Source organism: Chiloscyllium plagiosum, unplaced genomic scaffold (genome assembly GCF_037043375.1).
Source record: "Chiloscyllium plagiosum isolate Xiang-an unplaced genomic scaffold, Cpla_swu_hap1 HiC_scaffold_45, whole genome shotgun sequence".
Taxonomy (NCBI): domain Eukaryota; kingdom Metazoa; phylum Chordata; class Chondrichthyes; order Orectolobiformes; family Hemiscylliidae; genus Chiloscyllium; species Chiloscyllium plagiosum.
In genome coordinates this window covers 17146041-17168957 of record NW_028270183.1, presented here as the reverse complement: position 1 = coordinate 17168957, position 22917 = coordinate 17146041, and the positions used below count along the sequence as shown (strand labels likewise).

Sequence of the window (22917 nt, the reverse complement as noted above, 5' to 3'; positions counted from 1 at the left end):
AGACATCCTGAACCTGAGCATCAGGCAGACAACATAATCTTTAGGACTTTTATTCCTGGCGACAGAGAAGAGGGTCTATTCCCCTGACTACACTATCCTCGATTACAACCACATTTCACATTCTCCCCAGGCTTGAATGGCTCCCTGCACCACAGTGCTATGGCCATTTTGCCTTTGCTCACGACAGTCCTCACTCTTATCCACATGAAAAAAGATTCTCAAACCTGTTAGACAAGCTCAGGGGCTGAAGCTTCTTCAGCACTACCTCTCACACCTTCCATTTTCTGACCACGAATTTGAGTTGGTTAATCTAAGGGATGTGGTTGCCTCCTGGAACACAGTGAACAGGTAATTCTCTCTCTCTCAGATATGTCACAGTGCTCAAAGTTCAGATTCTTGCTCATCAATTGAGCTGCAGTTCCTCAGGTAACCAAAACCTGCTAAAGATGTGGTCGCAATGAACCACAATGGGGGCCCATCAACTCCAACAAATCATCTGGCCCAGCATCTCCATTTAAATTTCCTACTATTTAGTTCTTAATTTGAGTCATAAAAGTTTCCTACTGCGCTTTTGGTTTGTAACTTGTAAATGTTTCCCTTATTTACCTTCAATCTGAAAGTAACCGGTAATAGTTGGAGGACCCCCGATGCTAGGCTTCAAGTTATCATGTTTAAAAATACCCTAGAAACTATGAGCCACAAAAGGGAAGCAAAAAGCATCTCTACCCCTCTGCACCAAATGACCACACTCCCTCCAAATAGCCTGAATTATATAAGCACTCCAGTTCCTTTACTGGCATTCTGAGGCCAATTTGTAAGCCAGAGAATAAGTGTCTGTGAACTGACACTAATGGATAAGACAGTAACTTCTCTGCAGGCTGAGTTTAACAACAGTTTATTTAAATATGTCACGAGATGTGACAGCAAATAGAATCTATTTTACACCAACATTGTGAATCATCTCCATTATAGCCAGGTCACATTGGTGTCTCTATATGGAGCATAAAATGAAATCTCATTTGCTCACAAATATTACTCAATACACCTAGAAGAGTAATAACAGTAAAAATAAACTTTATTAAAATACAATTGGTGAAGAATTGTATTTAACTATTAAACAGTCCAGAAAATTTCAAGAACATTTTCTTTTGCAAATATGGTTTAATTACAATTTTAACTCCTGTTAATCAACATTTCTACCTCAATACATGAAACTTAGGAAAACATGTTCTGGTGTTAAAACAAATCCAGAAAGCAGGGTGTAAGACCAGTATCTATAACACACAGCTTGCATACAAGTCAGAAACATGGAGCTAAAGCAAACAAGTCAGAAAGCCTAATGTGGCTGTCGTTAGCACTGAATCAACCAGGGTGGGGTGGGAACATGAGCATTATTCTCAATACCGTAAACGTGTACATATATGAGTGTCTTGTGTGTATGTTATATCCATGTTGCTGATGTCTTTGTAGGTGGCTTGTTAGATCTATGTGACAGTGCAAATGTATCTATCGTTTATGTATACATACCTGTATGACCGCACACACATGTGCGTGTCTGTCTGTGGGAGCTTACCATTGAAGCCCATAACCCATGAAAGAGTGAAGAAAAAGCAACAACTTGTATGATGAAACAAAATAACTTGCCTGGCAAAGCTAGAAAAGCCAACAATACACAAATCCAACTTTTTAAACAATGGACACGCTGTACTCATAGACAGACAGAGATAGAGACACAGACACACAAACCAAGGATGGTCTTATCGCTGTCACCTCTGGAGTCCTCAGGAGGGTTATGTTGTATGAGTCTAGTTGAGAAAATAAATGAGGATCTTTTATTACTTGCCCCTCTTCAATTCGGTAGATATTTAAGAAAGATACAATTGGCCTGAAACCCCTCGGGTTGCAATGATGATTGTTACGCCCAGGCGTATGGTGCCCAATGATGCCTGCAGGGGTTTGCAGGGTCAATGGGAGATCATAAGATGTGGAAACAGAGGTAGGCCATTCAACCCATTGAGGCATCTCAGCAGCAGAGGTTGGGTTGGCACTGCCATTTTTTTAAAAGGGGAGCACATCTGCCCAGCCTGTTGGAAATGTTTGTTCCATCTTGAGATGTGAAGTTGAAGAGCCCAAGATCTCTGTACTGAACATGCTTCTGTCTAACTCCTGAGCAAACAGTTTATTTTGCAATAACATGTAGCTCACTCCATCAGTGAGAGGGAGAGGAAGAAGGTGTGGCAAGGCATAAATACCCTTGTGGTGGACACTAACCCTCCCACTTACTGAGGTAACAGTTCACCACTTTGAATCTGGGACACCCCACGCTGGTCTAGGAGCAGAAGATCAAAGATTGGAGTCTCTACACTGCAACTGGCAGAGAGGGGGCTTAGTGTAAGAAAATCAAAGAAAGAATTGAGAATGAATGAGAGGGAGCTAGATAAATCCATCTTCAGGGATCACCCTGAAGTCTCTCCACCTCCACCCTCCACACCACACTGACCACATTCCCTCCAGGGCGCACCATTCTCTTGCTCCTTTCAGAAACAGTGAAGTCCCAGGAGCAGTTGTTGGTTCTGAGCTGGGACTACACAGGAGATTTGGGGAATTCCCACGGAATTAAGTTCCTAACTCGATCGGATCAGGCAATGGGTTAGCAGCATTTATCTTATACTCTGTTGCCCTTCATTCTCTCTCTATCTTGATTCTCTATCTTCTGTCTCATCTCGTTTGGGGGAGATAGTGGTGTCTTGGGAATGCTACTAGACTTAGAGGCCCAGGCTAATTCTCCAGGGACAAGGCTTTCAATCCCACTTTGGTATCTCTGAGAATGGATGGTGAGGAAGCAGGATATGCTCCTGTGGACACTGGGATGCAAAGTGAAAGCATGTCATTCTGAATGTGAGCATGGACATCACTTGATCATTCCACAAGAGAAGGTGAACAACCTGCACCTCACAGTCCTCCACCTGCACATATCCTGTGAATACAGAAACGTACTGAGCTCAGACAGACGGCTGAAAATTTGAGTTAAACTGTCTGAGGTATTTGGTGTTTCTGCAAAGGTGTCATCTTGAAAAGACCATAGACCAGTACTTCCCACTAGCATCCTGCTGTGTATGGGTGGATGGTGGAGGCGGGATGATGGACTGGTTCAAAATACAATTCACTAACACACATTGTCATGGGCAAGGTCAAATGAGGGAACAAACTCAAACCTATCCCCAACACTCCCATGTGACATTGCATAACCCGATGAGCTCCCACACACATGATGTGTCATCATTGAACATTACCACTTTGGGAGTGATGTCCCTTTAAGAGTTCACCATGCGAAATGAGCCAAATAATGGGATCTTAATACATGACAACAGGTCTCAGGCTTTCTACATCATTCAAGGCACAGGCTATGTCTTGGGATTACTCTGTGTTTTGTATATTAGTACAGGAATTAGACCCATCAGAGAATGGAATTCACTTAACTCATTTATATTGCACTTACATAACACAGAAATATTACTCCAGTTTTAAACAATGAAATTTTAATAGCTCAATACATGTTAGTGTTGATTTGACTTGATGAAGATAGATGCAAGATAAATATTAGTTTCTCAGAGATTAAGGCTGCGTTATGAGGAAGGATTGAACAGGTTGCACCTGCACAAATTGAGTTTAAAAGATCGAGGGTTATACTCTCACTGAAACATAAGATTCTGAGGGAATCTTGACAGGGTAAACACAGTGAAGATATTTCCCCTCATGGGAGAATCTAGAATGAGGCAGCAGTGTTTCAGAATAAAGGTCTCCCAATTTAGACAGAGATGAGAAGGTGTTTCTTCTCTCAGAGGGTCATTGCTGTTTGAAATTCTGTCCCCTCAGGGGGCAGAGGAGGCTGGGCCATAGGAGGTATTCAAGGCCAGATTCGACTGATTTTTGATGGACAAAGAAGTCAAGGATTATGGGGGACAAGCTAGAAGGTGGAGTTCAGAGCAGGATCAAAGGATGGAGAAGCTATTTCTTGCACACTCATATGAGGATTGTGATGATTTTATATTATAGATTAAACTATTTTAAATAAACATATTATCTTGTGGTATTCATGTTTATCATAAGAATAATGTTTGTACTTTTGTATTTAATTAAATATGAAATGCATACAGATTCATTCCAATTAGTAGGGAAAAAATAGGAAACTATTTATACATACTCTGTGTTCTCTTTAATTCTTTTTTTATATTAAAATCCCCTGTATGTGGCAATAGATTGGTGGGTGGGGAGGGACAGAATGTAATATTCCAGGGGTAAGGTGTTTGGGGTCCATGGGATCTTTCTGCTCTTCCTATAGTATTCCATCAACGGAACATTTCACCACTGCTTACGAGTCAATGTCATTGCACATCAATTGTCTTTTGAAGCCTCACTCCTTACCTCAAGAGAACTCATCTGAACATTTGAGGTGTTTCTGGTTGAGTCTGTGCTTGACTTGATGAACCATTTCCGAACTTCATCCCTCACCTTCAACAAAATGAGGACAATTAAGTCAGTCACAATAGATTGGGTTAAGCCTGTGGAGAACCCTGGTTGGACCCAATTCGCACAACTGTGAACATTTCTGGTCTCCACGGTGTCAAAAAAAAAAGCATGAACTGTGGTGAAGGGGCAGAAATAAAGATTAACTAGAATGACATCAGAACTGAGGGGCTACGCAGGAAACATTGAAGAGGTTAGGTCTGGTTTCCCCAGAATGGGGGAGGTTGAAGGGTGACTGTTGAATAAATGGAATTGTACTTTTATTCATGGAATAGCTACAGAACATGTGCCCAAGGAGCTATGACATAGTCATGTCAGGTCATATGGGACTGGAACCTGAATGTGTAAAGTTCTGGAAGATTTCTTTCGTCTGTTGGATGTAGGTATCTTTAATAAGGCCTTTTAATGTTCACTTGTAAGATTTCAGAGTTGATCTTACTACAGTGATTATAAATCTGTTGCCCATGAGGATCCAAAAAGCTCTTGCTGTTTTAGTGTACATTATTGACTTGGACTTCAATTTCAGAGGCATGATTAAGAAATCTGGAGAGGACATGAAAATTGGTGATGTGGTAAGTAATGAGGAGGCTAGCTGTATACTGCAGGATGATAACAATGGACGGGACAGCTGGGCAGAGCAGTTCCAGAAAGGTGTGAGGTAATACATTTGGGGAGGAGTAACAAGGCAAGAGATTATAAATAGTTAGACACTGGGATGTGCTGAAGATCAAAGGGACAAACACAGAAAATGTTGGAGAAATTCAACAGATCCAGCAGCATTTTAGAATCCCTATGGTGTAGAAATGGCCCTTCGGCACAACAAGTCCACACTGACCCTCCGAAGAGTCTCCCACCCAAACCAGGTACTCTATATTTATCCCTGACTAACACATCTAACATATACATCCCTGAACACTATGGGGCAATTTAGCATGGCCAATTCACTTAACCTGCACATCTTTGAATTGTGGGAGGGAACCCACACAGACATGGGGAGAATGTGCAGACTCCCCACAGACAGTCATCCGAGGCTGGAATCAAACCTGGGTTGAGGCTGTGAGGCAGCAGTGCCAAGCACTGCACCACCGTGCCGCTGTGGAGAGAGAATCAGAGTCCAGTTTCAATGTCCAGTCCAACTCTTCTTAAGAACTCAAAAGATGAGATGGATCTTGTTCTGGGTAAGGACAGGTCTCTGAAGATTGCAGGGCAGGTCGATGAGGTGGTTAAGAAGGTTTGTGGGATACTTGCATTTATTAGCCAAGACAGAATACAACAGCAAGGAGGTTAAGTCGGAACTGTAGAAAACACTGGTTAGACCACAAAGAGAGTAATGCATGTTGTTTTAGTTTTCACACTGTCGGAAGGATGTGATTGCCCTAAAGAGTTGTGAGGAAGAGACTCATGAAGATGTTGCCTCAGCTGGAAGGTCTGAGCTTTGAGGGAAGACTGGAGGGGCTGGGCTTGTTTTCCTTGGAGCAGCAGAGGTTGAGAGATGACCTGATAGAGGTGCATCAGATTATGTGGGGCATGGATTGGATGGATAGGAAGATGCTTCTAGGTGAAAGTGAAGAGTGCAGATGTTGGAGATCAGAGTTGAAAGGTGTGGCACTGGAAAAGCACAGCAGGTGAGGCAGCATCCGAGGAGCAGGAGGGTTGATGTTTTGGGCAGGAATGTGGAGGGGGAAGGGGGCTGAATGATAAATAGGAGGGTGGGGGGTGCTGGGGGGGAAGGTAGCTGGGAAGGCAATAGATAGATGCTGGTGGGAGGTGATTGTGATAGGTTGGTGGGGAGGGTTGAGCAGATAGGTGGGAAGGAAGATGGACAGTTAGGATAGATCAAGAGAGTGGTGCTGAGTTGGAGGGTTGGATTTGAAATGAGGTTGGGGGAACGGAGATTTGAAAACTCATGGAGTCGATGTTGATACCGTGTAGTTGAGGGGTCCCAAGGTGGAAGATGAGGTAGTGGAGAAGGCCCAGGACTTGCATGTCCTTGGTAGAGTGGGAGGGGGAATTGAATTGTTCGGCCACAGGGCGAACATCAGGGCGGTGGTGAGTATGTCCCGGAAATGCTCCCTGAAATGTTCTGCGAATTGGCGTCCTGACTTCCCGATGTATAGGGGACCACATTGAGAGGAACTGACACAGTAGATGAGGAGTTTGGATCTGCAGGAAAATCTCTGCCGCATGTGAAAAGCTCCTCTGGGGTCTTGGACTGAGATGGGCACACTCTTGTGGAGGCAAGGGAAGGTGCCAGGTGTGGAGGGTGGGTTGGTGGGGGGTGTGGACCTAAGGAGGGAATCACAGAGGGAATGGTCTTTGTGGAACGCGGCTAGGGATGGGGTGGAAGGTGAGGACCAGGGCGGTTCTATCCTTGTTGCAGTTGGAGGGGTGAGTTCAAGGGTGGAGGTGCGAGATGTGGGGGAGATGCACTTGAGGACATTGATCATGAGGGAGGGGAAATTGTGGTCCTTGAAATAGGAGATCATCTGGGATGTCCTGGAGTGGAATTGCTCCTCCTGGGAGCAGATATGGTGGAGGCAGAGGAATTGGGGGTTACACGGTGGGGGGGAGGAGGGGGGGGGGGGGAGGAGGTGTAGTCCAGGTAGCTGTGGGAGTCGATGGTTTGAAATAGATGTCCAAGTTGAATCAGTCGCTGGAGATGGAAACGGAGAGGTCCAGGAAGGGGAGGGAGGTGTCCGAGATGGTCCAGATGAACTTAAGGTCAGGGTGGAATGTATTAGTTAAGCAGATGAACTGTTCAACCTCCTCGTGGGAGCACGAGGTGGCACTGATACAGTCATCAATGTAGTGGAGGAAAAGGTGGGGAATGGTGACACTGTAACTGCAGAAGATGGACTGTTCCACGTATTCTAAGAAGAGACAGGCATAGCTGGGGTGCACGCAGGTGACCATGGCTACCCCTATGGTCTGAAGGAAGTGGGAGGATTCGAAGGAGAAGTTGTTGAGGGTGAGGACCAGTTCCGCCAATCGAATGTGTGTCGGTGGAGGGGTACTGGTTGGTTCAGCGGGAGAGGAAGAAACAGAGGCTTGGAGGCCTTCGTCATGGCAGATGGATGTGTATAGGGACTGGATATCCATGGTGAAGATAAGGTGGTCAGGGCCAGGGAAATGAAAGACATGGAGGAGGTGGAGGGCATGTGTGGTGTCCCAAACATATGTGGAGAGTTCCTGGACCAAGGCAGACAGGACGGTGGTGAGATATGAGGGGATAAGTTCGGTGGGGCAGGAGCAGGTGGAGGCAATGAGTCAACAAGGGCAGTCAGCTTTGTGACTTTTGGGTAGAAGGTAGAATTGGGTAGTGTGGGATTCCCGGACTGTGAGATTAGAGGCTGTGGATGGGAAATCCCCTGAGGTGATGAGGTTGTGGATGGTCTGGGAGATGATGGCTTGGTGATGGGAGGTGAGGTCGTGGTTGAGGGGACAGTAGGAGGTGGTGTCCATGAGTTGGTGTCAGGCTTCAGCGATGTAGAATTTGGTGCACCAAAGTACCACAGCTGGTTTGCAGGTTTAATGGTGAAGTTGGTGTTGAAGCGGAGGGAATGGAGGGCTTTGTGAGGGTGAGTGGTTGGAATGGGTGAGGGGTGGACAGGTTGAGGCAGTCAATGTCATGGCAGCAGTTGGAGATAAAAAGGTTGAGAGCAGGTAACAGACCAGGTCGGGGTGTCCAAGAGGATGGAGAAAGGTGCTTCTTCCCATGAGTAGAGAGATCAATTAATGGGGGATGTAGATTTAAGGTTAAGAAGTAGAGGGCTTAGAGAAGAGTCAAGGAGCAATTTTTTTTTTTACCCAGAGTGTGTTGGGAGACCGGAATTTACTTCCTGAAAGGGCAGTTGAGTCAGAGACTCTCTAACATTGCAGCGGTATTTAACATTCACTTGCATTGCTGTAGCCACCAGGGCATTGGCCCAAACACTGGAAAATGGGATTAATGTAGTCAGAACTTTGTTGACTGGGTGGACACGATGGGCTGGTGATCTCTTTCTGTGCTATATGTGTCTATGAGACTATGAGCTATGATGAACAGAGATAGATGGAGCATAAATATCAGTACAAACTAGCTAGGCTAAATGGTCTGTACCTGTGCAGAACTTTATGTTTAATTCTATGTGGCATGATGGATCTTTGTGTCTTTTACTGAAATTAAATGGCTCCAGGTTGCAAAATTCTATTAAATATTTATCAGACCGCCGGCAGTGAGAGTTACTGGACAGTCACTTTGTCACACGCTAATATCTGACCCACACCCAGTTCCACTGGTAAACTTATCCTTTCCTGTTTCACAAATATAATATGGGTTGGAGAGTCTCTGGTGCCTCCACCTGTAATGGAGACCGTCTTACCTGGCGATTGGAAACACAGTAGACCAAGAAAATAAAGAGGCCCTGGAGAGTGTTGATGACAGTGAATAGATAGGAGAGGAAGATGGTGCTCTTGTTGATATTAAATATCCCAAAGATCCAAGTGCATCCCAGGACAAACAAACGTGCAGTTGCCTTAAGAGTCAGGGTCCTGTCAAAAAGGGACAAAATAAAAGAATATTCATATTAATCCATCTCATCATAATGAAGAAAAAGGCGCTCATTTGTACATGGCCTTTCACTACCTCAGGATGTTGCAAAGGGCATAGCAGCCAGTGAAAGACATTTGTAGTGTTGCAATGCAGTAAACTTTGGCAGCCAATTTGCACACAGGACGTTCCTGCCAATAGCTGCTATTGGTGTTATTACCTATGTCACATAGTGAACCCCACTTAATTAAACCAAACACCCAGAAAAGCTCACTTCACTTTGTAATCTGTTAAAATAAGAGTGACAGAGAACTTCCAAATTCCACTATTTAAAGAAAGTAATATCAACTTATTCTTTAATTCTAAAAGTGTACATTAAACAACTAACATTCATAACTTTAAGCTCCCCTGTCTCTTAACTGCTTATTATCTGCCTTCAATTCTAACAATATAATGTTCCAATAAACTATCTGCCTTCAACTCTATAACAACATACTGTTCCAGATGAAGATCTCCCTGGGTGGTCTTTTTTTTACTGCAAATGTGTTTCATATGAAAAGGAATCTTTGATAGATATGTTTCAAATGGCAGTTGCTCTGTCTGACTTTAAAACTGCCTACCTTTTTCATACCCCCAACATTGGATCATCTCATTGGTTCAATGTTGGCAAAATAATAAATTCAAACTTGACTGAGTTTTAGCATCCTGGGGCAGAAATTAAACTGATTGGTTAAACTCGAATTGTTGTCAAAACGACAAGCAATTCAGGTACCATTTCACAGCCAAATGTTATATGTTTTCAATATTCCAGTACACTCTGAGACTGCTAGCTAGTCATATGACAGGTCCTTGTAAGCTCTCAGTGCAAAACAGCATTCACTCTCTCTGAAAGGTACAGTACATGTCTTCAACTTCATAACACCTCCCCCCTCATAATGAAAAGATGACTTCATTTTTTTCCTAATTCTTAATCCCATTACAATGAAATACATAGGTCATTAATCTAAGTTCATATTAATTTCTGCACACACATACACACATACACACACACACATAACATTGGAATCTATTCAATCCTATCTATATTTTATTCTTTACCTCCACGATAATGCATCTGCTGTCACATTTTTACGACCTGCAACATGTATGATTTGTAAATTAAATGTCTGTAACATAAGTCTCCAATGAAATAGTCTCATATTCTTGCCTTTAAGTTGTTCCGAGAATGAAAGAGGATTGTGATCCGTGTACACAACTGTCTCCGACACATAAACATTAAAATGTTGGAAGGCCAGTGCCAAACTCAATAATTCCTTTTCAATGGTAGAGTATTTTCTCCGGTGGGTGCTGAGTTTCTTGGAAAGGTAACCAATTGGCAGTTCAATTCCATCACCTTCCTGTAGCAGTACAGCATTGAGAAGTGTGGTGCTGGAAAAACACAGCAGGTCAGGCAGCATCCAAGGAGCAGGAGAATCGACGTTTCGGGAATAAGCCCTTCTTCAGGAATGAGGCTGGTGTGCCAAGCAGGCTGAGATAAAAGGTAGGGGGGAGGGAATTTGGGGGAGGGGGGAATACGATAGGTGGAAGGAGGTTAAGATGAGGGTGATTGGTCGGAGAGGGGGTGGGGCGGAGAGGTCAGGAAGAAGATTGCAGGTCAAGAGGGTGGTGCTGAATCCGGGGGGTTGGGACTGAGATAAGGTGGGGGGAGGGGAAATGAGGAAGCTGGAGAAATCTACATTCATCCTGTGTGGTTGGAGGGTTCCTAGGCAGATGGTGAGGCGCTCTTCCTCCAAGTGTCGTGTGGTCAGGGTCTGGCGATGGAGGAGGCCAAGGACCTGCATGTCCTTGGCGGAGTGGGAGGGGGAGTTAAAATGTTCAGCCACAGGGCAGTTGGGTTGGTTGGTGCGGGTGTCCCAGAGGTGTTCCCTGAAACGTTCTACAAGTAGGCGGCTTGTCTCCCCAATGTAGGGGAGACCACATCGGGTGCAGCGGATTCAGTAAATGATGTGTGTGGAGGTGCAGGTGACTTTGAGACGGATATGGAAGGATCCATTGGGGCCTTGGAGGGAGGTGAGGGGGGAGGTGTGGGCGCAAGTTTTGCACTTATTGCTGTTGCAGGGGAAGGTGCTGGGAGTGGAGGTTGGGTCGGTGGGGGATGTGGACCTGATGAGGGAGTCGCGGAGCGAGTGGTCTCTCCGGAACGCTAATAGGGGTGGGGAGGGAAATATATCCCTAGTGGTGGGGTCTGTCTGAAGGTGGCGGAAATGACGGAGGATGATATGATGTATCCGGAGGTTGGTGTGGTGGAAGGTGAGGACCAGTGGGGTTCTGTCCTGGTGGCGATTGGAGGGGCAGGGTTCAAGGGCAGAGGTGCAGGAAGTGGAGGAGATGCAGTGGAGAGCATTGTCGACCATGTCGGAGGGGAAATTGCGGTCTCTGAAGAAGGAGGCCATTTGTGTTGTTCGGTAGTAGTATTGGTCCTCCTGGGAGCAGATGCGGCGGAGGCGAAGGAATTGAGAATATGGGAATCTTCACGATGGACATCCAGTCCCTATACACTTCCATCCACCATCACGAAGGCCTCCAAACCCTCCGCTTCTTCCTCTCCCGCCGACCCAACCAGTACCCTTCCACTGACACCCTCCTCCGACTGACTGAACTGGTCCTCACTCTTAACAACTTCTCCTTCCAATCCTCCCACTTCCTTGGCACACCAGCCTCATTCCTGAAGAAGGGCTTATGCCCGAAATGTCGATTCTCCTTCTCCTCGGATGCTGCCTGGCCTACTCTATTTTTCCAGCACCACACTTCTCAACTCTGGTCTCCAGCATCTGCAGTCCTCACTTTCTCCTGTAGCAGTACAGCTCCAACTCCTATATCGCCATCATCGATTGCAACTTTGAAAGGTTTCAAAACATTTGTGTAGCTAAAACTGGCGAGGTGGTTAATATTGCTTTTCAATTCTCAAATGCCTCTTGGCATTGTTCTGACCACCAAACTTTGTGTTCTTTTTCAGTAAATGTGTTTATGGTGCCACTACACTGCTGATGTTTGTTCCAAACATCTGGTAGATTCCGCCTAGTCCCAAAAACTGAAGCACCTCTTCCTTTGATGTGGGTCACGGAAATTCCCCGATGGCCTTCATCTTGGCATTCCTTGGGGTCAACATTCCATGACCAATATGATATTATGCTCCAAGAACATCACTTCTGCTTTCGCAAAATCTGTTTTTTTTAAGTTTATTACGAGTTTTGCCTCTCGTAATTGTTCAAAGAGCTCTGCCAACTGTACCATGTGATCTTTCCATGACTCACTAAAGATCACTACATCATCTAGATAAACTGTACAATTTATTAATCCACCCACAACTCTGCTCAAAGTGGTCTTTGAAATGTGGCTGTTGCATCCTTCATTTCTAAAGGCATCACTTTGAATTGATATAGCCCATTTGAGGTTATAAATGCAGAAACTTCTTTTAGCTCTTTCTGTGATAAAGGTACTTGCCAATAACCACACAGCCAGTCCAACTTTGTGATATAAGTGGCTTGTCTAACTTCCTCTAAATAGTTCTCCAATCTTGGTATTGGGTATGAGACCGATTTTGTTACAGCGTTGACCTTCCGATAGTCCACACAAAATCATTGAGTTCCATCAGGTTTGGGAACTAACACAATTGGCAAACTCCACTCAGACTGACTCAGTTCAATGATATCTTCATTGAGCATCGCATCCACTTCCTTCTGAACCCATGTGGCTTTGAAACGATTAAGTCTGTAGTGGTCTTGTTTTATCGGAACAGCTTTCCCTACTTCCACCTCATGCACAATATTATTAGTCCTCCCCATCTTATTCCTGCATACGTCCTCATACTGCTGCAAAGAACCTTTCAACTGGATTCTTTGCTCCTGAGAGGAAAGCTACTAACTCCTCTACCACCCTTTTTCCCTTAATATTCCATAATGGAATTTCCTCCGGAAATCTGGTTAACACATCCATTATAGTTAGCAAGTACTGGTTCCCACTTTTAGTTTTATGAAGGGGACTTACACACTCAATCATAACCCGCATGAAAGGTTCTTTGAATGTGGGAATTGGCAACAAAAGTACTGGTTTTATTACTACCTGTGGTTTACCTACCATTTGGCATGTATGACACATACGGCAAATGTTAACTACATCCTTGTGCATTCCACGCCAATAGAAATGTTTTTGTACCTTAGCCTGAGTCTTCCTGACACCTAGATGACCTCCTACTGGTAATTCATGTGCTACCTATAACACTTCCTGTCTGTATGCTACTGACAACACAATCTGGTGCACTTCGGCCCATTTATCCTCTGGACTAACCTGCGGTGATCTCCATTTTCGTAGTAGGATTTTATCTTTAAGATAATAACCCTCAGGAATACCTTTTGATTCCTTTTCTGAGTATGCATCAATATATATCTTTTATTGTCTTGTCTTTCTGTTGTAAGTCCATTAGCCTTTCAGGACAAAACATTTCTGCCTGACCCTTTGCCTGTTCATGTTATTCCTGCACTATTACATCAAACAGGGTGTCTTGCTAACTGAACATCAACTCCTTCGTCTTTCTCTTTAGTTTTTGCTTCGCCCTGTAACTTATGATAGTGGGATCTTGTTACCACACAGTCTGGAAAAATTCCAGGGTATTTCTCTTTTAACTCCTCAGTTCCCTAGTCTTCCTTTGACTTCTCCACAACAAGGGGTGTCATTCCCACCTTGGATCCTGCTCAATCATTCCCAAGAACAAACTGTATTCCTAGAAATGACTCCCTCCCTCCCATTGTTACTTCCCCAGTCTGGAGTTGGCATTCCAACCTGATCTTACATCGAGGAAGGTTAAATTTGTGTCCATCCATCCCACAAGTTACCACTCTCTCAGGTAACAGGACAGAAAGAGCGCAAATACATTCATCTCTTACTATCAGAGACTGATTAGATCTCATATCTCTTAAAATTATAACTTCTTTCCCTTCTCACCCTCTTCCTTCTGAGTGAACTTTATTCATAGAGGCGAAGTCTTTATAGAGATCAGGGACTACCTCAGTACTCAGCCCCTGCCTAGGCTGTGCAATTTCCTTCAGCTCGATTTATCATGGGGTTTCCTTTACTACTTCCACTAATGCCATTGGCTTAGCCTCTTTTATCACATCATTTCCCACAGTGCCTTTCTTTCACAAACAACACTGTGAGTTTATGTGCCCCACTTTTCCACAATGGAAACAATGGAAGGACCGTTCAACTCCTTTTCATCCTCTTAAGTGTCTTTTTTCACCTGTGGTGAACAATTACCAGTGTACTCTAATCTTTGCATTGTAGTGTAGGATCTTCCCTTCTCCTAATTTCTATTCCTCACAGGATGAAATTCTTGCTGGAAGCTTGTCATATGCACCAATGCATATTCATCTGCCATCTCTGCCACTCTTCACACTTCTTGAACTTTCTGTTCATCCACGTGAATTCTTACCATCTCTGGTAGTGAGTTTTTAAACTCCTCCAGCAGAAATCTCTCTTAGGGCCTCATAGGTCTTAGCTATTTTTAAGGCCTGCACCCATCTATTAAAATGACTATGTTTAATTCTTTCGAACTCAATAGAAGTCTGATCGGGTTCCTTCTTTATGTTTCTGAACCACTGTCTATATGCTTCTGGTACCACTTCATAAGCACTTAAAATAGCCTATTTAACCTCTTCATAATCTCTTGATCCCTCATCTGACAGCCCTGCAAAACCTCACTAGCTCTGCCTACTAGCTTAGTCTGAACTAGCATTATCCACAAGTTCTCTGACTAATCCATCTGCCTAGCCAATTTTTCAAATGAAATAAAGAAGGCTTTGACATCTTTCTCATCAAAATGTGGCTGTGTTTTAATATATTTGTATCTTTTCACCTCCATCTTGTTAACTTGAGTTTCCTGACTAATTCATGACTTCTGAATTTCAAATTCTCTCTCCCTTTCTCTTTCTTCTCTCTCTCAGCTAAGAACCTTCATAGATCATGGAATCCCTACAGTGTGGAAACAGGCCCTTCAGCCCGACAAGTCCACACCGACCCTCTAAAGTCACTCATCCAGACCCATTCTCTACCCTATATTTACCCCTGACTAATGCAGTTAACCTACACATCCCTGAACACCATAGGCAAATTTAGCATGGCCAATCCTCCTAACCTGCACATCTTTGGACTGTGGGAGGAAACCGGAACATCCGGACAAAACCCACGCAAACACAGGGAGAATGCACAAACTCCACACAGATAGTCGCCTAAGGCTGGGATCAAACCCATGTCCCAAGCACTGTGAGGCAGCAGTGCTAGCCACTGAGCCACTGTGCCACCCCAACCTTCTCTCTCTTTCTCTTTCTTCTCTCTATCTTTCTCTCCCTCTTTTTTTCTTCTGTCATGGCTCTTATTTCCCTTTCTTTATCTTCCAACTCCATTTGCCTCAATTATAATTTACGTTTATCTATCTCTACTTCATTTGTCTGTTTCTCTGATATCTCTAATTGCTTGACCAACTCCATTACAATTTCAGCTTTCCTTTTGTCCCTGGTTAAACCCAATTCTAACCTATTTGCTATTTCTAAAAGTATGGCCTATCTCTGTTTTTCTAAAATCTCTTGACAAATTTGGGAATCATCTTCAAAACCCCAGAACCTCTTTAGTAGTCTTAAGAACTATTTCTCTCACTTTTAATTTAACCAACCACAAAAAAACCAAAATTAAACAAATTGTACCACCTACGTTGTATTTAAAGAGCTAGGTCACTAAGCTGCAAGTGTTTAAATCTGCTGGGATCTTTTGTACCCCAAATCTGTTCAAATCTCAAACTGGATCTGTTTAAACCTGTCCATTCCTGGGCAAGCTCCCAAACTGTGACAACACTGTGGTGAACTCCTCTGTTAATTAAACTAAACACCCAGAAAAGCTCAGCTTGCTTCGTAATCTGTTAAAATATGAGTGGCAGAAAACTCCCAAATTCCACTATTTAAAGAAAATAACATCAATTTACTCTTTAACTCTAAAAGTGAACATTAAACAACAACTATTCACAAGTGTAAGCCCCCCTTTCTCTTAACTGCTTATTATCAGCCTTCAACTCTACAACAATATATTGTTCCCATGAAACACTTATTAAAATTATATCAATTTAATTTCAAAAGCATACAGCAGCTGTTGTCTTTGGTGTCTTTCTACCTTCCAGCTGAAGATCTCCCTGAGTCATCTTCTTTCTTTTGCTGCAAACATGTTTCATATGAAAAGGTACCTTTGATAGAGAGTGTTTCAAATGGCAGTTGCTCTGTCTGACTTTCAAACTGCCTGCCTTTTTTATACTCCCAACATTAGATTGTCTCATTGGTTCAATGTTGGCAGAAGGTTCAATTGGGGCGATTGAGAGTTATAGGGTAGCCAGGAAGGACCTGAAGAGAGAGCTAAAAGCAGCAAGGAGGGGACATGAAAGGTCCTTAGTAGATAGGATTAGGGAAAACCCTAAGGCTTTCTATAGGTATGTTAGGAATAAAAGAATGACTAGGGTAGGAATAGGTCCAGTCAAGGATAGTAGGGGGAAGTTGCGTGTGGAGGCGGAAGAGATTGGGGAGACACTGAATGAATACTTTTCTTCAGTATTCACTCAGGAACAGGGCATTGTTGTCGATGAGAATACTGAGGCACAAATAAGTAGAATGGATGGCTTTGAGGTATGTAGAGAAGAGGTGTTGGAAATCCTGGAAAAGGTGAAAATAGATAAGTCCCCTGGGCCTGATGGCATTTATCCTAGGATTCTCTGGGAAGCAAGGGAGGAGATTGCAGAGCCATTGGCCTTGATTTTTATGTCCTCTTTGTCTACAGGAGTAGTCCCAGAAGACTGGAGGATAGCAAATGTGGTTCCCTTGTTCAAAAAGGGGAGTAGGGATAGCCCTAATAACTATAGGCCGGTGAGTCTCACTTCTGTTGTGGGCAAAGTCTTAGAGAGAATTGTAAGGGATAGGATTTATGCACATCTGGATAGGAATAATGTGATCAAGGATAGTCAGCATGGTTTTGTGAAGGGCAGGTCGTGCCTCACAAACCTTATTGAATTCTTTGAAAAGGTGACGAAGGAGGTTGATGAGGGGAAAGCGGTAGATGTGGTATATATGGATTTTAGTAAGGCGTTTGATAAGGTTCCCCATGGTAGGCTACTGCAGAAAATACGGAGATATGGCATTGAGGGTGAGTTGGAGGTTTGGATTAGGAATTGGCTGGATGGAAGAAGACAGAGGGTAGTAGTTGATGGCAAAGTTTCTTCATGGAGTGCCGTCACTAGCGGTGTTCCACAAGGATCTGTTTTGGGACCATTGCTGTTTGTCATTTTTATAAATGACCTGGAAGAGGGGTTAGAAGGTTGGGTGAGCAAGTTTGCGGATGATACGAAAGTCGGAGGAGTTGTTGACAGTGAGGAAGCATGTGGCAGGTTACAGCAGGATATAGAGAAGCTGCAGAGCTGGGCAGAAAGGTGGCAGATGGAATTCAATGTAGCTAAGTGCGAGGTGATTCACTTTGGGAAGAATAACAAAAAGATGGGGTACTGGGCTAATGGTCGGATACTTGGTAGTGTGGATGAGCAGAGGGATCTTGGTGTCCATGTACACAGATCTCTGAAAGTTGCCACCCAGGTAAATAGTGCGGTGAGGAAGGCATATGGCGTACTGGCTTTTATTGGTAGAGGAATTGAGTTCCGGAGTCCTGAGGTCATGATGCAGTTGTATAAGACTCTGGTACGGCCGCATCTGGAATATTGTGTGCAGTTTTGGTCGCCATACTATAGGAAGGATGTGGAGGCATTGGAACGGGTGCAGAGGAGGTTTACCAGGATGTTGCCTGGTATGGAAGGAAAATCGTATGAGGAAAGACTGAGGCACTTGGGGCTGTTTTCACTAGAGAAAAGAAGGTTTAGGGGTGACTTGATTGAGGTGTACAAGATGATTAGGGGGTTAGATAGGGTCGACAGTATGAACCTTTTCCCGCGTATTGAGTCGGGTATTACAAGGGGGCATAGCTTTAAATTAAGGGGGGGTAGATATAGGACAGATGTTAGGGGTAGGTTCTTCACTCAGCGAGTCGTTAGTTCATGGAATGCCCTGCCAGTAACAGTGGTGGACTCTCCCTCTTTATGGGCATTTAAGAGGGCATTGGATAGGTATATGGAGGATAGTGGTTTAGTGTAGTTTAGGTGGGCTTGGATCGGCGCAACATCGAGGGCCCAAGGGCCTGTACTGCGCTGTATTCTTCTATGTTCTATGTTCTATGTTCTAATAATAAATTCAAACTCAACTGGGTTTTAGTATCCAAGGCATAATTTAAACTGATTAGTTAAATTTGAATTGTTGTCAAACTAGCAACCAACTCAGGTACCATTTCACAGCCAAATGTTACATATTTTCAATTTTCCAGAAAAATCTGAGACTGCTAGCTAGTTATATGACAGGTCCTTGTAAGATTTCAGTGCAAAACAGCATTCACTCTCTCTAAAAGGTACAGTACACGCCTTCAACCTCATAACACCTGAGAGATTATTATTAGCCGTGACATGAGGAAGATGTTTTGTTGTAATTGTGCGATGTCATCCAGCTGGGAGAGCAGATTGAGCTTCAGTTTGAAGCCTCATCTGACAGTGAAGTACTCCCTCTGTGTGGCATTAGGGTCTAACCCCAGCCCTGCACCAGCCCACAGTCAATATGAAGATTGAATGGACCATCACAGAGAGATCTCATTTCAGCCACTGCTACTGGGTGGGAGTGAATTGTGCTGTGATCTGAAGGATTTGGGCCACGAATTTTCTGAAAGGTACTTACGTGGTGTCTTTAATCTTTGACACATTCACATCACGTTTGGTCAAATGATGCCTCAGTAAGCAGAGTGTCCAGACATACAACACCATATTCACCTGGAGAGGGAGAGAAACAAAGTTTGGGAAGCAAAGGCAGAACGACGTCTTCAAAATTCCCAGTGCGCAGAATGCTCGCTGTCTAACCATTCCAATTAATTGTCTTCCAACCTTTCTCACTTAATGGTTAGTTGTTGTTGGGCATATTTGGCCCGGCCAGCACTTGTTGCTCATCCCTCACCACCCAAGAAGGTGTTGGTGAGCTGTCTTCTTGATCTGCTGTAGTTCATGTGATGTGCTAAACACGAGATATTAATGGTTGCTTAGACAGAGTCCAGCCAAATACCTTTCCAATTTAATTCAGCTGATACACTGGTGACTCAAATCATATTTCTAACGTCATCCCTGTAACTAGGTAACCAAGGTGGAGCTAATTGCACAGTAATCTAGGCACGGTAGCTCAGTGGTTAGCACTGCTGCCTCACAGTGCCAGGGACCCAGGTTCGATTCCAGCCTTGGGTGACTGTCTGTGTGGAGTTTGCACATTCTCCCTGTGTCTGCATGGGTTTCCTCCCACAGTCCAAAGACTGCAGGCCAGGTGAATTGGCCATTCTAAATTGCCCATAGTGTTACGTGCATTAGTCAGAGGGAAATGGTCTGAGTGGGTTACTCTTTGGAGGGTTGGTGTGGACTTGTTGTGCCGAAGGGCCTGTTTCCACACTGTATTGTAATCTAATCAAAGATGCAGAAAATGGCTTGTGGATTTGGGCACAAATCTTACCAACGGAGATAGTGAATTCAGTTGAATGCATTGATAAAGGTCATCACGTGTGGGTTTGTCATAATATGCCTAAACAGGTTGGTTAACACGTCTATACTTTGGTGAGATTGGAACTTCAGTTCCTGAAAAAGGGCTTGTGATTGTTATTACTGAGACAATGATTTTATTCCAGATTTACTATTTACTTGAATTTTAAGTTCCCCCAACTGCTTTGGTGAGATTGGAACTTCAGTTTCTGTCACACCGTCTTTGCTGTATGGCTTTGCCTATGACTCTTTTTCTGTCTTCCTTTGTCTAAAACTCTTCTCTGCATCTTGTGCCTATAGATTTCATCTGATAACCTGATTCTCTCTCCTGACCTGCTGTGCTTTTCCAGCACCACACTCTTGACTCTGATCTCCAACATCTGCAGCCCTCACTTTCTCCTACATCTATACCCAGGCAAGTTCTTATCCAATAATCCTTTAATTAACACAGGTAAGTTGTTTCATTTGGTTTCACATGTACCTGCCAATATGATAATGCATTGCTGTCCTGAGAGAACATTTTTTTGTTTGATACAACTGAATGCGTGTCAGGGTGATTTAGCTCAGTTGGTTGGATAGCTGGTTTGTGATACAGAGTTACACAAACAGTGTGGGTTCAATTCCTACACCAGCTGCTATCACTGAAAAGGTGCTGACTTAGCAACCTCTCTCTCTCCTCTGAGGTGCAGTCATCCTCAAGTTAAACCTCCACCAATTATTTTTCCCAATATGAGAGAGCAGCTCTATGGTCTGATAAGGCCATGAAAACTTTACCTTTGTAACTGAGTGCCTTGCTGAGGTAGTTAATAACACCAGCAGTATCTCAAGCCAAATGCAGGCCAGACCAGGCAGATTTCCACCTTGATGGACATTCATGAACAGGATAATTCAACAGTTTTGTGATCGTTATTACTGAGACAATGATTTTATTCCAGATTTACTACTCACTTGAATTTTAAGTTCCCCCAACTGCTTTGGTGAGATTGGAACTTCAGTTCCTGTCACACCGTCTTTGCTGCATGGCTTTGCCTATGACTCTTTTTCTATCTTCTTTTAACTAAAACTCTTCTCTGCATCTTGTGCCTATAGATTTTACCTGAAAACCTGATTCTCTCTCCTGAACAAGGCCTGACCTGCTGTGCTTTTCCAGCACCACACTCTTGACTCTGATCTCCAACATCTGCAGCCCTCACTTTCTCCTACATCTATACCCAGGCAGGTTCTTATCCAATAATCCTTTAATTAACACAGGTAAGTTGTTTCATTTGGTTTCACATGTACCTGCCAATATGATAATGCATTGTTGCCCTGAGACTGCTTGGAGAGGTCCATATGGTTACCTTAGTGAATATTAGGGGGTGAGGATACACCAGAAGGACACGTACCACAATCACAAGGCAGACTGGCCCTTGGAAACTCCATCGAAAACCCCACTCTAGGCTCAGCCAGCAGCTGTGAGAACCAAATAAATCATTACTGCATATCATCCAGGCAATGAAGTACCTTTGCAGTATTGTCGCTATTGTCATGGAGAAAAGACAGACACCAGTTTGTGCACAGCAAGATCCCACATGTGATAGTTGTAGTGTAAGGGGTTTACTGTATGATATGCAAATGAGACACAGTATACATCATCTCAGGAAGTGATAGAATGTCACATGTTATGACCGCAGTCTTGCTCTTGACTACAGCTTGGCATAAAGGTAAAGTCTCTGTTATTTGTTGTTACTTTCAGTTATGTGCTTAAATATTAATGTCTTGCACCTGGCCTCAGTTGACATTTGTAGGTATTTGTCAACAAGATCAAGGCACAGGGGAAGGTGATGGCCTAGTGGTATTATCAGCGGACTGTTACTACGGAGACCCAGATAATGTTCTGGGGACCCAGGTTTGCTCACCATGACAGATGGTAGAACTTGAATCCAATTTTAAAAAATCTGGAAATAAGAATCTACTGGTGACCATGAAGCCATTGTTGATTGTTAAGAAAAAACCCATCTGGTTCAGGAAAGGAAACCAGCCATCCTCACCTGGTTTACCCTACATGTGACTCCAGATCTACAGTAATGGTTGACTCTCAATTGCCCTCTGAAATGGCTTAACAAGACATTTAGTTGTGCCAATCACTACAAAGTCTCAAAGGAAGACGGCAGCTCACCACCACCTTCTCCAGGGCAACTAGGGATGGGGCAATAAATGCTGGCCAGCCAGCAACACCCATAATCCCACAAAATGAATAAACAAAAACTATAAAGTAGGAACAACTGTCAATTTTATAACAATGACTGGGGATTAATGATTAACTGCTTTAAAGAGATTGATTCATAGGATATCCCAGCTCCAGGACTATAGGGAGACCTCCCACACCCCTTCTCCAGTCTCTCATTAGGAGTCAATGAAAATAAATCAAAGAGATGTGAAGGCGTTGGCAACATGTTTTGTATTCATTACAGAAAGTCAGGGCCCATTTATCTACCAGGTAAGCAGACAGTGAGGATAATGTGATTTTTGATGCTGAAAATGCAGCCCCCAAAAATCTGGGTGACAGTAATTTCAAAAACTTAGTAGTCAAAGATATGTCACGACTACGGCTGGAGAACTCCTGTGCAGTTTGGCCTCCTTGTCTAAGGTAGGATGTATAATTTCTAATCAACCTTCTCAGAGATGTTATTATACATCTCTAGAGCAGATGAAATCTCCAAACACAGAGGTCTAAGGAAGGTTCTAGGCAGGCGTCCAGCAACTGGTGAAGTGCAAACAAAACCTTATGATGTGAGGAAAAAAACATTTTCATATAGCGTCTCACCCACACAATATGCTTGCACAGTGACACCCTGCATGATAGGGAAGGTTGCAATCCTGGAGGTAGGGTCAATTGAGGCAATCAACTGGGCATTGGATGATTTGTTTTATATAATAATGGCGTGAACAGGTATGGGGAAAAGGCAGGAGATTGGCTATAGGTAAAAGAGCTGGACTAGATAACCAAACTGGACTCGATAGTGGAGTCAGACTAGATAACTGAACCAGATTAGATAATAGAACTGGATTAAATAATAGAAATGGATTAGATTAAAGAGCTGGACTAGATGATAGAGCAAGACTAGACAACAGAGTCAAACTAGTTAACAGAGCCAGACTAAATAATAGAGCCGGATTAGTTAACGGA

At 43.6% G+C, this 22917-nt stretch overlaps 1 protein-coding gene across 3 annotated transcripts in view; it reads right to left on the bottom strand.

Moving 5' to 3' along the window:
* Positions 1-1057: 1057 nt before the first annotated feature.
* The window catches only part of LOC122552189 (adhesion G protein-coupled receptor E3-like), a 63805-nt gene continuing 41945 nt past the window's right edge, over positions 1058-22917 (bottom strand). For all 3 annotated transcript variants that reach the window (XM_043694785.2, XM_087983490.1, XM_087983489.1), the window contains 5 exons: positions 21134-21200; positions 18910-19001; positions 8889-9057; positions 4426-4512; positions 1058-1805 (listed from right to left, as the gene is read on the bottom strand). In XM_043694785.2, the coding sequence (XP_043550720.2) occupies positions 1791-1805; positions 4426-4512; positions 8889-9057; positions 18910-19001; positions 21134-21200 (430 nt within the window). In that variant the 3' untranslated portion in view covers positions 1058-1790. The remainder of the gene's footprint in view (positions 1806-4425; positions 4513-8888; positions 9058-18909; positions 19002-21133; positions 21201-22917) is intronic.